This window comes from Oncorhynchus kisutch, linkage group LG27 (genome assembly GCF_002021735.2).
Source record: "Oncorhynchus kisutch isolate 150728-3 linkage group LG27, Okis_V2, whole genome shotgun sequence".
In the NCBI taxonomy this organism is placed as follows: Eukaryota; Metazoa; Chordata; class Actinopteri; order Salmoniformes; family Salmonidae; genus Oncorhynchus; species Oncorhynchus kisutch.
In genome coordinates, this window is record NC_034200.2 from 23,380,747 (window position 1) to 23,394,609 (window position 13,863).

Here is a 13,863-nt window from a genome sequence, read left to right on the forward strand (position 1 = left end):
CTGAAATGTGGCAAAAGGTCGCAAAGTTCAAGGGGGCCGAATACTTTCGCAAGGCACTGTATGTGAATTGATTGCCCCCCATCTATCTTCAGAGCTCGTGCTGTTAGGTGACCTAAACTGGACATGCTTAACACCCTGGCCATCCTACAATCTAAGCGTGATGCCTTCAATCTCACACAAAGTATCAATGAACCTACCCGGTACAACCCCAAATCCGTAAACACGGGCACCCTCATAGATATTATCCTAACCAACCCACCCTCCAAATACACCTCTGCTGTCTTCAACCAGGATCTCAACGATCACTGCCTCATTGCCTGCGTCCGTAATGGGACTGCGGTCAAACTACCACCCCTCATCACTGTCAAACGCTCCCTACAACACTTCAGTGAGCAGGCCTTTCTAATCGACCTGGCCCGGGTATCCTGGAAGGATATTGACCTCATTCCATCAGTAGAGCATGCCTGGTTATTCTTTAAATGTGCTTTCCTCACCATCTTAAATAAGCATGTCCCATTCAAAAAATTTAGAACCAGGAACAGATATAGCCCTTGGTTCACTCCACACCTGACTGCCCTTGACCAGCACAAAAACATCCTGTGGCGTATTGCATTAGCATCGAATAGTCCCCCCGATATGCAACTTTTCAGTGAAGTTAGGAACCAATATACACAGGCAATTAGGAAAGCAAAGGATATTTCTTTCAAACAGAAAATTGCATCCTGTAGCACAAACTCCAAAAAGTTCTGGGACACTGTAAAGTCCATGGAGAATAAGTGCACCTCCTCCCAGCTGCCCACTGCACTGAGGCTAGGAAACACTGTTACCACCGATAAATCCACTATAATTGAGAATTTCAATAAGCATTTTTCTACGGCTGGCATGCTTTCCACCTAGCTACCCCTACCCCGGTCAACAGCCCTGCACCCCCACAGCAACTTGCCCAAGCCTCCCCCATTTCTCCTTCACCCAAATCCAGATAACAGATGTTCTGAAAGAGCTGCAAAATCTGAACCCCTACAAATCTGCCTGGGCTAGACAATCTGGACCCTCTCTTTCTAAAATTATCTGCCGAAATTGTTGCAACCCCTATTACTAGCCTGTTCAACCTCTTTTTCGTATAGTCTGAGATCCCCAAAGATTGGAAAGTTGCCGCAGTCATCCCCCTCTTCAAAGGGGGAGACACTGTAGACCCAAACTGCTACAGACCTATATCTTTCCTACCCTGTCTTTCTAAGGTCTTCGAAAGCCAATTTAACAAACAGATTACCAGCCATTTCGAATCCCACTGGTCACCATAGCAGCACCCACCTGTAGCACACGCTCCAGCAGGTATATTTCACTCATAACCCCCAAAAGCCAATTCCGGCAGGGTAGCCTAGTGGTTAGACTGTTGGACTAGTAACTGGAAGGTTGCAAGTTCAAACCCCCGAGCTGACAAGGTACAAATCTGTCGTTCTGCCCCTGAACAGGCAGTTAACCCACTGTTCCTAGGCCGTCATTGAAATAAGAATTTGTTCTTAACTGACTTGCCTGGTTAAATAAAGGTGAAAGAAAATAAAAAATAAAGAAAATAAAAAATAAAGTGAGCATAGCCTGGCCATAGAGACACAGGCAAACCTGGCTGCCCAGAGAGGGCAGGCAGTGCTCACTCTGCCCCCGGGGAGACGTAGAAACATAGCTGCATCTCCTATTACACTGGGACAAATAATCGGACCTAAGAGAATCTTTCTTTCTCAAAATTATTATTCAGTACAAAGAATTTTCAACTAAAAGATTAAGAACATTTTTTATATTTATTGGATGAAAAGCCAAAATATGCCTCCTGACACAACCTGAGGGACAACTAGTGAAATGTACAATGTAATGTCAATAATATTTGCCATTTTGTTTTGGCTTTCATACCATGCCATGTGGCCTACTACTATTGCTTTAATTTATTATTATTATTGATATACTATTATTATTGATGCCTTATTGATGTTGGTCCCATCATTGTTGTTATACAATACATTACCAAAAGTATGTGGACACCTACTCATCAAACATGTAATTCCAAAATCATGGGCATTAATATGTAGTTGGTCCCCTTTTTGCTGCTATAACACTCTCCAATCATCTGGGAAGGCTTTCCACTAGATGCTGGAGCATTGCTGCAGGGACTTGCTTCCAATCAGCCACAAAAGCATTAGTGAGGTCGGGCACTGATGTTGGGTGATTAGGCCTTCAGCATTGTCATGCTGAAACAGGAAAGGGCCTTCCCCAAACGTTTGCCACAATTTTGGAGCAACAGTATCATCTAGAATGTCTTTGTATGCTGCAGCTTTAAAATGATCCTTCACTGGAACTAAGGGGCCTACCCGAACCATGAAAAACAGCCCCAGACCATTATTCCTCCTCCACCAAACTTTACAGTTGGCACTATGCATTCGGGTAGGTAGCGTTCCCCTGGCATCTGCCAAACCCAGATTCCTCTGTCAGACTGGCTGATGGTGAGGCATGATTAATTACTCCAGATAACACGTTTCCACTGCTCCAGAGTCCAATGTCGGCAAACTTTCCACCACTCCAGCCGACGCTTGGCATTGCGCGTGGTGATCTTATGCTTGTGTGCGGCTGCTTGGCAATGGAAGCCCAATTCATGAAGCTCCAGACAAACAGTTCTTGTGCTGACATTGCTTTCAGAGGCAGTTTGGAACTCGTGTAGTGAGTGTTGCAACCGAGGACAGACCATTTTTACTCACGACACGCTTCCGCACTCGGCAGTCCCATTATGTGAGCTTGTGTGGTTTACCTCTTCACGGCTGAGCCATTGTTGCTCCTAGACGTTTCCACTTCACAATAAGAGCACTTATATTTGACCGGGGCAGCTCTAGCAGGGCAGAAATTTATACAAATGACTTGTTGGAAAGGTGGCATCCTATGACGGTGCCACGTTGAAAGTCACCGCACTCTTCAGTAAAGCCATTCTACTGCCATTGTTTGTCTACGAAGATTGCATGACTGTGCGCTCAATTTTATACACCTGAGCAACAGGTGTGGCTGAAATAGCTGAATCCACTCATTTGAAGGGGTGTCCACATACTTTTGAATATATAGTGTATGTGTACTTTGACAATGTAAGTAGTTTATGTCAACAAAGTCTGCAGAATTGAGAAAGAGATGCCTCATGGTGTGATTGACAGCTGGGTCCTATTTTCTCTCCCTAAAATGGAATATAATGATGTTCTCAGGCTGTGACTCCGAGGGACGCTGTAAGCTCACCCATAGAGAGGCAGTGCTACATGGACTCCTGAGGAGCATCTTCAGGCACACGGTCCACTTTAAAGGATTGCAGTAAATCCACTCTATAGGGGTGCAGTAAGAGAGGAGGGTGGCTGTTACCATGGTGCTGCATGGGGAGAAAATTGAGCTAAAGGAGCTGTGCTGGAGTGGAATAGTGGAAAAATCGAAAAATATCTGATAAAAGGGATAGTCATGTGTTACATAAGTTAATCACCTTCTGATAACTGACAATTGCTGACTCTTATACCAGCAAAAGAAAGAAGCTGCTCACTCAGTTAATAATTTAAGTTACAAGCCATGGGAATTGAGGGGTATAACTAAACACGTACAAATAATGAATTAAGAGTCAAAGTAGGATGAGACAGAAAATGAAATGATTTTCTGTATATAATAATTATACAGGAACTCAAGAGGTGACAATGAAAACAGCCCTGCAAATAACTAAAGTTCTCTGCAAATAATTTATTTAGGTATACAAATACAGAACATCGCTTGGTTGTTTCTCAGAAAATAGGTACATCTTGGCATTCTAGAAAATCCACTTGATTTCACGTGTTGGACGTGTTCTGGTTGCAACATGTATCATGATTTAATACAAAATTAAAGTATTTTGGAGACAGGATTTGTATTATCAAATACATGTTCACCGACAAAATAAAAATATACTGTAACATGAGTGAAATGTCTAGGAGTCATTAGTCAATCTTCCGTTGCATTTTCAAACTCAAAATTCTTGACTCTAAGCCATGCCACTGAAAGCTTGATTGCAGAATGAAAACAAGTCCAGTTAAAAGATGTTGCCATTGCTTGAAACATCAAACAGTCTAAACATAGGGGTAAACCAAAGACTATTGAAAATGACAGATGTATACATTGGGTTGAAAATGCATTCATACAATGAGTCATTTTGCATTTAATTTTTGTTTTGTCTTGTGCTTTGGCCTTCTTGCTGGATGTACCTCTTATGAAATATACTTAACAAGTTTATTAAAAAGAACATTTCCATTCAATTTCAAATCATGTTAAGAGATGTTCTATTAGTCATTAACTTTATTTAAATAGAGGCTTTCAAAAGATTAATCTTCTACTTTTGTGCAGAAAAGCCCTCAATCTCATTCTGAATTACATACATCCACAATCCTAGTGTATGATGTACACAAAGTCTTTTCCAAAGTATTCTTGCTCATTAAAATCAAACGACTTTGGTTTTATTCATTCTCCCAATCTGGTCAGCTCCTCAGATCTAGAATTGCAAAGTTTCTATTCGACCAAGAAACTATACGCTCCAATCCCCGGACTGGCCATGAAAGAAATGGAGCCGTAATTTCCAGAGGCTTTGATGAGATCTGATGGACCTTAAACAAGCTCAAGTACCTATAGAGAAAGAAAAATACAGGTGAGCAGAAAGAATAAGCCATGTAGCCTACATTTTTCCTAGGCTGAAAAACCTGATACTTCACGCAGCCACTCCAAAAAAAATCCAATGACCAACATAATGACGTCCTCCAGTGATTTTTTACAATTTACCTGTGAAAAGTGATAACCCAAGTACACATACAGTAAAGTACACACACTAAAGGGTAAAGAGCAAAACAGTGGTTTTTAGACAACCTTCAAGTAGGGCATTCATGAGTTGGTTTGATGGGAAGTTGTGATGTCAAAGAGGAGCAATAGAGTACAAAAAAGGAAATATATTTTGTTCTTCTGTATTAGAGGCAATGTCATCTCTAAACCACCCCTCCACCCAGATATGTTTATTGCGGATCGACACTGATCTCAAAAACGACCTCTAGAATCCATATGACAGAAATCCGTAGTGACGGAGAACGTCAACGTCAACCCCTGAGTTCCCAAACCAGAGAAAGACAATGCTAAATACATTAGCAGAGTCCAGGGCTCGGTTTTCCAAAAGCATCTTAAGGCTAAGAACCTTGGTAGGAGCATCGTTAAATATCCGAGAAGGTCCATCTCTTTGTTATCCATCTCTCTGTGACTGCCAATAACTTCAGAACCAAGTTAACAAATGTTGCCAATGTCTTTGCAATTGATACAAACAAGCAATGTATTATAAAATGATAATTCAAATGAAAAATGTTCATGCAGTCACCGTTCTCTCTGCATGGTGTTTTGGGAAACGCATGTTATATCTTCAGCTGTCTTCAACACTCGTAAGCTTAAGTTCATCACTATTGGGAAACTGGGCCGAGTAAAATACAATCACAAAACAAACCTTGATTGTTCCTTGACTGTTTGCAGCAATCAGCACATTGGACTCCTACAAGAGAGGACACAAACCATGAAACTGTTAAATTAGTACTCATGGTTGATTGACACCATTATTATTACATTTCTTGATTATGCTTTTACTAAATGGCCTTAAAGAGTCTGTATAAATGTATCCATAACATTCAAATGATATCATCTTGTAATTAACTTCTCATTTGGTGGATTTAAAAAACATTTATTTAGCTGTGCTATGCTGGTCAGGGAAATTCTGTGCAAAGAGAAAGGAACGATGTTGCTACCTCACTCGCCAAACAAGGTCCATGAATTAAGGAGCAAACTGAAGAGGAAGTTCAGCTACTGTTGGAGGTCGTTATTAAAATGCTTCATTATTGTTGAAACCAATGCGTTTCAAACCATAGCCTTCATCAGGGTTTTTCAAAAGGTGGTTAATTTGGTATTTCAACCCTGTGTTTTTCTATTTACCAACCATGGATATTGTAGGTGGGTTGATGCGTGTGGGATTATGAACATTATCTTACGAATTATATACGAATGTGTGGCAGTTACTTGTCCTTGTGTGAGAGAGTAATAACATGCTCCACTGGACAGTGGTGTCCTTCTGCCTGGAGGAACGCCCTAGTTTCTTATAGACCCTAGACTGGGACCATTATTAAGGTCACAAGAGAGGCATTTGTTGTCAGAAAAGATTTTGTTTGCAGCCATTTCGAGAGGCGTAACCATAACGCAGACATATAAACAGGATATGAATCCCCACTGATCTGACTGACACACCGTTCTCGCACTCACCCCGTCAGGCATAGCTCTCCAGCATACGGCGCTGACAAACTCGTTGGTGTCATCCTCCTTCTTGTCTTTATCCAACACACTCTTCACAGTGTCAAACTTGAATGTCAGCAGTGTCTTGGAAAGCCCCTTGTAGTAGAGATAAAGTGAGTTGTTCTCACTTCCTGCAGAGAGAAGAATGATTGAACTCCAAAATCTGGCAGTTTATCAGGTCATTTAGTACCATATCATATCAAAGTACTCACTACATTTGAAAGCACCCAAAATGCATTCTTAAACTGAACACATCCACGACTGGTCAATCAATAGACTGTCCCCAAACACATTAAATCTGAAGCCATATACGAATGTCAATCTGATTGTGTCAATCTGAGTAAAAGCATTTTCACATCCACTGAAGGACTTTTCCAGTACCACACAGCATGCTGCCAATGTGGTCCCACTTACCACACGCAACATAGTCCCCATTGGAGGCAAGGCCAACAAAGTTCTTCTCATTGATGTGGCCCTTGAATGAGCGCAAGCAGTGGGGCTTGTTTACATTCCACAGCTTTAGCTGGCTGTCTGTTGAGCTGTGTGATACAGAAGAGGAACTATGTCAGCAGAACATGCACTACGACTATCAAATATGGTAGTAATTATCATATCAGGGACCTAATAGGAAAATGCTGTGACATTTTGGGGAACATTTACAATATGGTCAAATGTAAAGTGTGACATCTCTGAATGTAATTTGATTGAGTTGACTTACGCAGAAACAATTTCCTCTCCGTTGACAAACTTAGCATAGGACACAGCTTTCCTGTGGCCTTTGAACACCATGATGGGCTGTTTAGTGTTGCGGAGGTCGTAGTAGTGGACACAGTGGTCTGGGAGAAAAACACAAAATTACAGTAGTAAAATCTTTAAAGCATTTTTTTACAAAGTGCAATGCATGTTTCAATTCATCCTTCACCCCCCCAAAAGAGGTATGAAGTGCAATGCATGTTTCAACTCATCCTTCACCCAAATCAAGACCTTGGAAGAGGTTTGGAAGAAGAAGTAGCATCACAGATCAACCTACCCGCACATCCAAAAGCAAGGTGATACCTCGATGTCGGACTGAACTTTACACAGCACACATTTGCTTTGGCCTCGATGCTGGCGACTGAATTGTCAAGGTTGGTAGACCATAACTTCACTGAAAGAAACAAAAACCAGGTGCAATCCTAGATCAATAACAAAACACCAGAGATGTTGAGACTAGCAATATGTTCCCTTTAAACCCAGCAGGCATCTTGTTTATTAGGACCTTTGGAGAAGTGCAAACAAACAACTGCATCGCTTCAACATTACCTTTCGCATCATCAGAACCAGAGGCTAGAAGCTTGGGATCCATGAGGTTGAAATCGACACTCCAACATCTTTTCTCATGCTCCTGGAGGAACATCACAGGTGTGAAACAAACATAACTGACTTTTATAAACGGAATAGATTTCCATCTATAGAGTGTAAATTCCACCACAGCTAAAATCTCACTAGCCCAAGAATACTGGGGTACATACTTTAGCAAAGGTTTACTTTGAAGACAGAGTGGATGAAATATGTATTTCATACAGTACATCTGTAAAAGTGTCTGTTTCCATTTAGTAATGGATTGAGTGTAGTGTCCAAAGAAAATAAAACAAAGGTAAAAGCTTCTGGGTATAGTAGGAGGCCTTAGCAGCAACAATCTCCACAGCTGTGGTTTGTTTGTTCCATTGTATTAGAGTAGTTGTATTTGAAAGGGGGGAACCTCGGGGAATGAGCACGCCAGGTGCATACCTGATAGACCTTTGACCTTTGGCCAGTGAAACCATCCCACAGGATGACTGTTCCCTCGTAGTCGCTGCTAGCCAACAGATTCTTGTGGTAGCTGCTCCAGCTGATACAGCTGAAATACAAAACACATGGGGATGTAAGAGCAGAGACCTGTTCTTCCATGTTTCTATGAAGATTAATGAATATCCTAGATCCATAAAATCTAGAACAACATTTAAAACCCAGAATAGGGAACCCACTAAGGTAATGAACATAGTTTAAGTGTGTAATTTCTATTGTAATACAGAGATGGTAATTCTCAACATTAAGACAGGTTGAAAGGTCACCTGATTTTGGAGTTGCACGTCATTTCATTGACAGGGTAATGAATGTCCACAGCATCCTGGATCACTGTTCCATACTCAAACACCTTGATTTTCTTGGTGACGCCAGCGATGGCAAAGTAATCACAGTCACGATCAAATTCAATGCTGCAGAGATAAGAGCGCAAAACAACCTCAATAGCCAATAAGAAGTTGCATCAAACAAGTAACAATGGTGAATTTAGTTGCGTGCAATGAAGCATTATTTCATAAGAAGCATGGTAGCATCTTAAATGGCCCCCTATTCACTATAGAGTGCACTACTTTTGACCAGCACTATATAGGGAATGAGGCGCCAACTGTGAACCACACTAAGTCTCCCATCAGATTGCATTAGTACTTTTCCATAGAGATAGAGGTAGATAAGAGATAGAGCTAGCAACAGACACCATGGGGCCTTCGGCTACACTCTGGTAGCAAATGGAAGATGTATTGTGATACAAGAGCGCTCTCTGTAGGTCAAATTGGATACTAACCATTAGGATGGTGCTAAATCTAACAACATGCAACAACTTCAAAGATTTTACTGAGTTACAGTTCATAGAAAGAAATCAGTCCATTTAAATAAATTCATTAGGTCCTAATCTATGGATCTCCCATTTGGGAGCCAGGCCCAAATGACGTTGGAGGCAGCTTATGGTAGATAAATGAACATTTAAATCTCTGGCATTAGCTCTGGTGGACATTCCTGCAGTCAGCATACTAATTGCACGCGCCCTCAAAACTTGATGGATTATCTTGGCAAAGAAGATATGATCACCAACAGGGATGTAAACATATGTGTGCATAACATTTGAGAAATAAGCCTTTATGTGCGTAAAAAAATCCAACATTTTCCTTTGTTCATGAAACATGGGACCAACACTTTACATGTTGCATTTATATTTTTGTTCAGTATAATTAGCTAAGCCATCAAATGCTTTGTGTTTGACAGTTGACATTACCTAGAGACAATACTGGAGCCGTTGTAGAGATCACTGGCATAAGACAGGGTTGCCAACGGTCGCACAGAGTTGTACCGTGTGAACTTTGAGAGACACTCCATGAAATCATCCAGTTGACTTAGGTTCCTGCTGTCATCTAAAACAAGACATGACAAACAATAAATATCTAACCCTGAACACCATTAGAAAGTAAACCATGTTTTAGTTGTTTATTATCAGATTCGTCATTATGTCTTGCGAGCTCCATGCAAGTCAGCCAGAGGGCAGGAGCCTCAAGCCTAAAATAGATTCTGCAAGATAATGCCGCTCAGTCAGCTAAAAGTTCAACCTAGAGGGTTGTTGTTACGGTCATTTGTGGAAGATGCCATCACCCTTCCTCTTTTGGAATACAAGGACATTACTTTACCCAGAGAAGCCTTTTAAGTAAAAGTCGACGTAAACCTAGAGGTTACCTGTTAATCGGGTCATCCGGTTAGAGAAGTAGCATTGCTCCAGATCTTCAAAGTGCGCTGTGAGCCTCTTTCTACGTGAAGCCAGAGTACTGTTGTACCACGTTTGCCTCTTACCCTTTGGTAAAATAGAAAAGACACTAAAAACACATGCATCTGCAAAATGTGAACATGAACCACCAACATCAATGATTCACAATGGCTGTGTCTTGATTCTCCAACCTTCTCCCAAAGTGTAAACTCACACACTTTCTTGCATGGATTAAACAACACACCACCCAATGCTTACACCAATCCTATGCTTTTAAATCCATGACTAGAAAAGTGGAGAACAGGGATGAAACCTATGGCTCAGAAAACTAAAGTGGGTCAGACTTACCTGGGAAGTTCCACCAAAACCTGGTGGTTGACTCGGATACTCTGTCGAATCCATAAGACTACTGTAAAGGCAAAAATTTGTTTGCTACCGTAAATATATATCAGTGTCTCCTGTAAAAGCTCAACCTTTTCACAACGTTTAAAGGAAATTCATACAAAGATCCCAAATGTATATTCTGAGTCAGATAATTACTTTGGTCCTTTCACAAGACCAACTAAAGAACAAGACAGAATTTTGTTTTACCTAGGTGCAGGTGAGGGAGCCTCGAAATTGGGCACAGTGCTGTCCAAATTACGATCCATGTCACTCATTGGTGAGTACAGTCCACTCATTTCCTAGAAAATGCACAATGTATTTAGTTTAAAAAAGAAAACTCCTCAACAGACTTTACCTGCATTTCTGAACATTCTGGGGTGGTTTTTCTGGGACACAGAGTTTTTGTCCAGGACTAGGCTTAATCTGTGTCAGGGAAACCAGACCTCTGACTGCTAATCCATTTCAGGAGGACAGAAATGTTAGGATAGCTAGCTATGTATATTATTTTACCTCAACACGCTTGATATCCTCCTCCAAAAAGTTTAGCTCCTTCTGCAACTGCTCCAGTTGCTGAATGGTAAAACACAATGTCACTCAATAACTAATGGTTATTTCCTAACATAGATTACAACTGTAAGTAAATATTGAAACATAAGATGAGATCCAAAAAAAGATATGGGGCACACCTCTCTTTTATTTCTTCTTGCTTCTTTGAGGAATTCCATTAAGATCTGACGTTGAGCAGCTTGTGATTCCTATGGGAATAAACAGACAGAGTTAATGGTCAATCAAGGTATGACTACAAAGTCACTAAATAGGATTAATTAAATGTAATGTTATGAATAAACAAAAGAAAGTGTATTTGATCTGCAGTTATTTTTTTGGGGGGGTTCAAGTTTCAACTTTATTTGTCCCAGAGGGCAATTGGTTTTGCAGCAAGGAGCGCATGAGAAGAAATACCTTGCTGCTGGTCGCTGCACGAGCATGCACACCTGGGTTCGATAAGGGGTTATGTTATGGTTAATGTGGTATAGTTTCAGCGAGGTTATGGTAAAGGTTAGGGAAAGGCATAAAAGTTAACATTGGGTGAGTGTCCCGCTGTCCGCCCACCATTCATTTTCTGCTGGTTAAATATATAGTGCTTAAACAAAATATGCATACCGCTTCCAGCTGTTTCTTTTTCTGTACAAGGAGTTCCAGCATCAAGTTGACATTAGCAAGATCTAGGTTTTCTTGGTCTGTGCCCAGGACGTCTTGAAACACTTGCCATCTTGACCCATTCTAAAAACAGGAGAAATATACAATTAGGCAGGTACTTTTGGGATATTGGGTTAACTGTTGGGTTCATTCACTATTAGACATCATACACACAAACAACAATTGCTAGGGTAAAGTTAATGGCAGTTTCCTGGACAGACTAAGCAGAATCATGGACTATGAAGCTTTTTCAATGAAGAGTCTCCATTGAGCTTGCTTTTAAATTGAAGACCAGGCTAAATCTGTGTCTGAGAAACTGGCCCATAATGTTGTCTGCATTTTGTAGTAACATTTGACCCAGGTCTGGTTTCTTGTGCAAGTGTGTGTGTGTATGAGACCTGATCAGCTGAAGCACTTACAGGATGGTCCATCTTCAGCCGTTTTTCATCTGATCTCTGTTTTTGTTTGAGAATAAGTTCATTGACTGTAACAAATCAAAACAAGAGTTAGAATTACTACTGAGGAGGAGTGATGTATTGGAAAAGTTCAAAGATTACTTTTGACCAGGGCCCATACAAAAATAGTGCACCAAATATGGAATAGTTTGTCATTTGGGACAAAGCCGGTGACAAGGCTGTAGGGAAGCTAGCTACACCACAGCCACCAACATATGTAGGACATTGTTTTCAAACCTAATCTATATCAACAGACAAACCTACCAAGAAAGTTTGGATAGAGCTGATCCACGTTGTCAATGATGTAGTTACATTTTGGGCACCTATTGCTGTCCTCCAAACTCTGGCGAATGCACTTGTAGCTGAACACAGAAATAAAATGGGAAAACCAGCATAGGGAAAAATGATTGATGCATTGGTGGAGGTTACCAAATGAACTAGTTAATATTGATGAATGGTACTAAAAGCTATAGAAAATAAATGGGTGTACTGTAGCCTTGCCAATGTCATCAAGTTTGCTTACCAGAAACTGTGTCCACATTTTGTCATGTGTGCCTCCTCAATCATTTCAAAACAGATCGGGCTGAAAAGAAAATGCAATGCAACATCATTTGGTTAATTAGGAAAAATTAACCTTACTTTGACAGTGTTCAACTATTGAAGTTAGAATAAATAAGTGCGAATAACCAATGAGTCTGGTTTAATGATATGCATTTCTGAGCTTTTGTAGCTACCAGGCTAGCTAGCTGCCAAACGGACATTGTAAACAAGAATGCACTCAAATTGAGCTAGCGAGCGACATATAATTAGCAACCTAGTCAGCAAGCTAATTAGCTAAACAAGTTCGCAAAGTAGCTAGCATTTTGCAGGAAAACTCACCATACAAAATCGTTGCTTTTATCTTCGTAGGAATTCAAGAGACCGTTGTAGAGAGGTGCTTGGTGGAGAGGACGTTTTCTGCTGGTGCCAGAAGAGGATGAACTGGGTCTACTAAGTGTGGCTAAGTTTATTGGAGACTGGACAGCCGCTGCAGGTACGAGCAACCCATCGCCAGTTGTAGCCAGAGTCCGTGAGGGCACAACATTTGAAGAATTGTTCACATTCGTACTGACGTTACCGCCTACGCTGGTAGCACCGTTAGCATTGGTAGTGCCACCGGTACTGCTGCTACTTGTCCCAGGCCCCGTTCCACCGCCAGTTTGCTGTTGACGGTTGCTTGACATAATTCAAGCCTGATGCCCAACTCTTCCAAGGCCAAAGACTTGTCTTGTTGTAGTTCACCGCATCCGGGCTCAGCTATTTAGTTAGTTAGCTAGTTAGCTTGCTAGCTAGCTAATGTTAGCTTACCAGCTAATGTGCTAGTGAGCTAAGATAAAATAACAATGTACGAATACACACAGGCTCGCTGTTAGCGAACTTCTTTAGATTAAATTGTAAGCTTTTGTCAACAAGTCGACCATAACAAAGTTACAATAATTATACAATCTTCACCGCTGTCTGTCTACGTTCAGGGAATTAGAAACCATCTCCTCGGTTACTCAGATGTCTGACACAAAACGAACCCACATTCCTGGCAAAGATGAATTACTGCCCCCTACTACGCAGGAGTAGTGCGTTATAGCTGCGAAGGTGAACCCTGCCTGCATTGAATGAATGCACCCACACCAATAAAATAGGAGATGTATAAAATCATTAATATCAGGTTTTGTACTTACATCTAGGATAGTATTGTGTTTTTGTGAAGTATGTAATTGACTTTTTATTATTTGGTATACATACAGTACCAGTCAAAAGTTTGGACATACCTACTGTACTCATTCAAGGGTTTTTCTTTATTTGTACTATTTTCTACATTGTAGAATAATTGTGAATACATCAACACCATGAAATAACACATATGGAATAATGTAGTAACCAAAAAAGTGT

General features: G+C 40.9%; 1 protein-coding gene across 2 annotated transcripts; it reads right to left on the bottom strand.

Annotated features, from left to right (window-relative positions):
• Window positions 1-3,727: 3,727 nt before the first annotated feature.
• Window positions 3,728-13,583, bottom strand: cop1 (COP1 E3 ubiquitin ligase). Of its 2 annotated transcripts, none has more exons than XM_020462959.2 (20): window positions 12,817-13,583; window positions 12,461-12,520; window positions 12,202-12,299; window positions 11,902-11,966; window positions 11,447-11,566; window positions 10,972-11,040; window positions 10,796-10,855; window positions 10,493-10,584; window positions 10,250-10,310; window positions 9,874-9,988; window positions 9,422-9,557; window positions 8,442-8,585; window positions 8,119-8,227; window positions 7,651-7,729; window positions 7,379-7,495; window positions 7,067-7,184; window positions 6,763-6,887; window positions 6,319-6,479; window positions 5,516-5,560; window positions 3,728-4,659 (listed from the first exon to the last, which is right to left on the bottom strand). In XM_020462959.2, exons 1-20 carry the CDS (start codon window positions 13,158-13,160, stop codon window positions 4,642-4,644), a joined length of 2,136 nt encoding a protein of 711 aa, XP_020318548.1. In that variant the 5' UTR covers window positions 13,161-13,583; the 3' UTR covers window positions 3,728-4,641. The 2 variants fall into 2 exon arrangements, with proteins under 2 accessions (XP_020318548.1, XP_020318547.1); XM_020462958.2 differs by having other exon boundaries at window positions 7,651-7,732; window positions 12,817-13,527.
• Between the last annotated feature and the right edge of the window lie 280 nt (window positions 13,584-13,863).

What these genes read in the sequence shown, in the direction of transcription:
- cop1 (XM_020462958.2), bottom strand. Translation starts at nt 13,160, where the DNA reads ATGTCAAGCAACCGTCAACAGCAAACTGGCGGTGGAACGGGGCCTGGG. An exon ending in AAAGGTCAAAGGTCTATCAG is followed by an intron (nt 7,733 to 8,118) that starts GTATGCACCTGG and finishes ATGTTCCTCCAG; the next exon opens with GAGCATGAGAAAAGATGTTG. An exon ending in GGAGAGCTATGCCTGACGGG is followed by an intron (nt 5,561 to 6,318) that starts GTGAGTGCGAGA and finishes CCTCTCTTGTAG; the next exon opens with GAGTCCAATGTGCTGATTGC.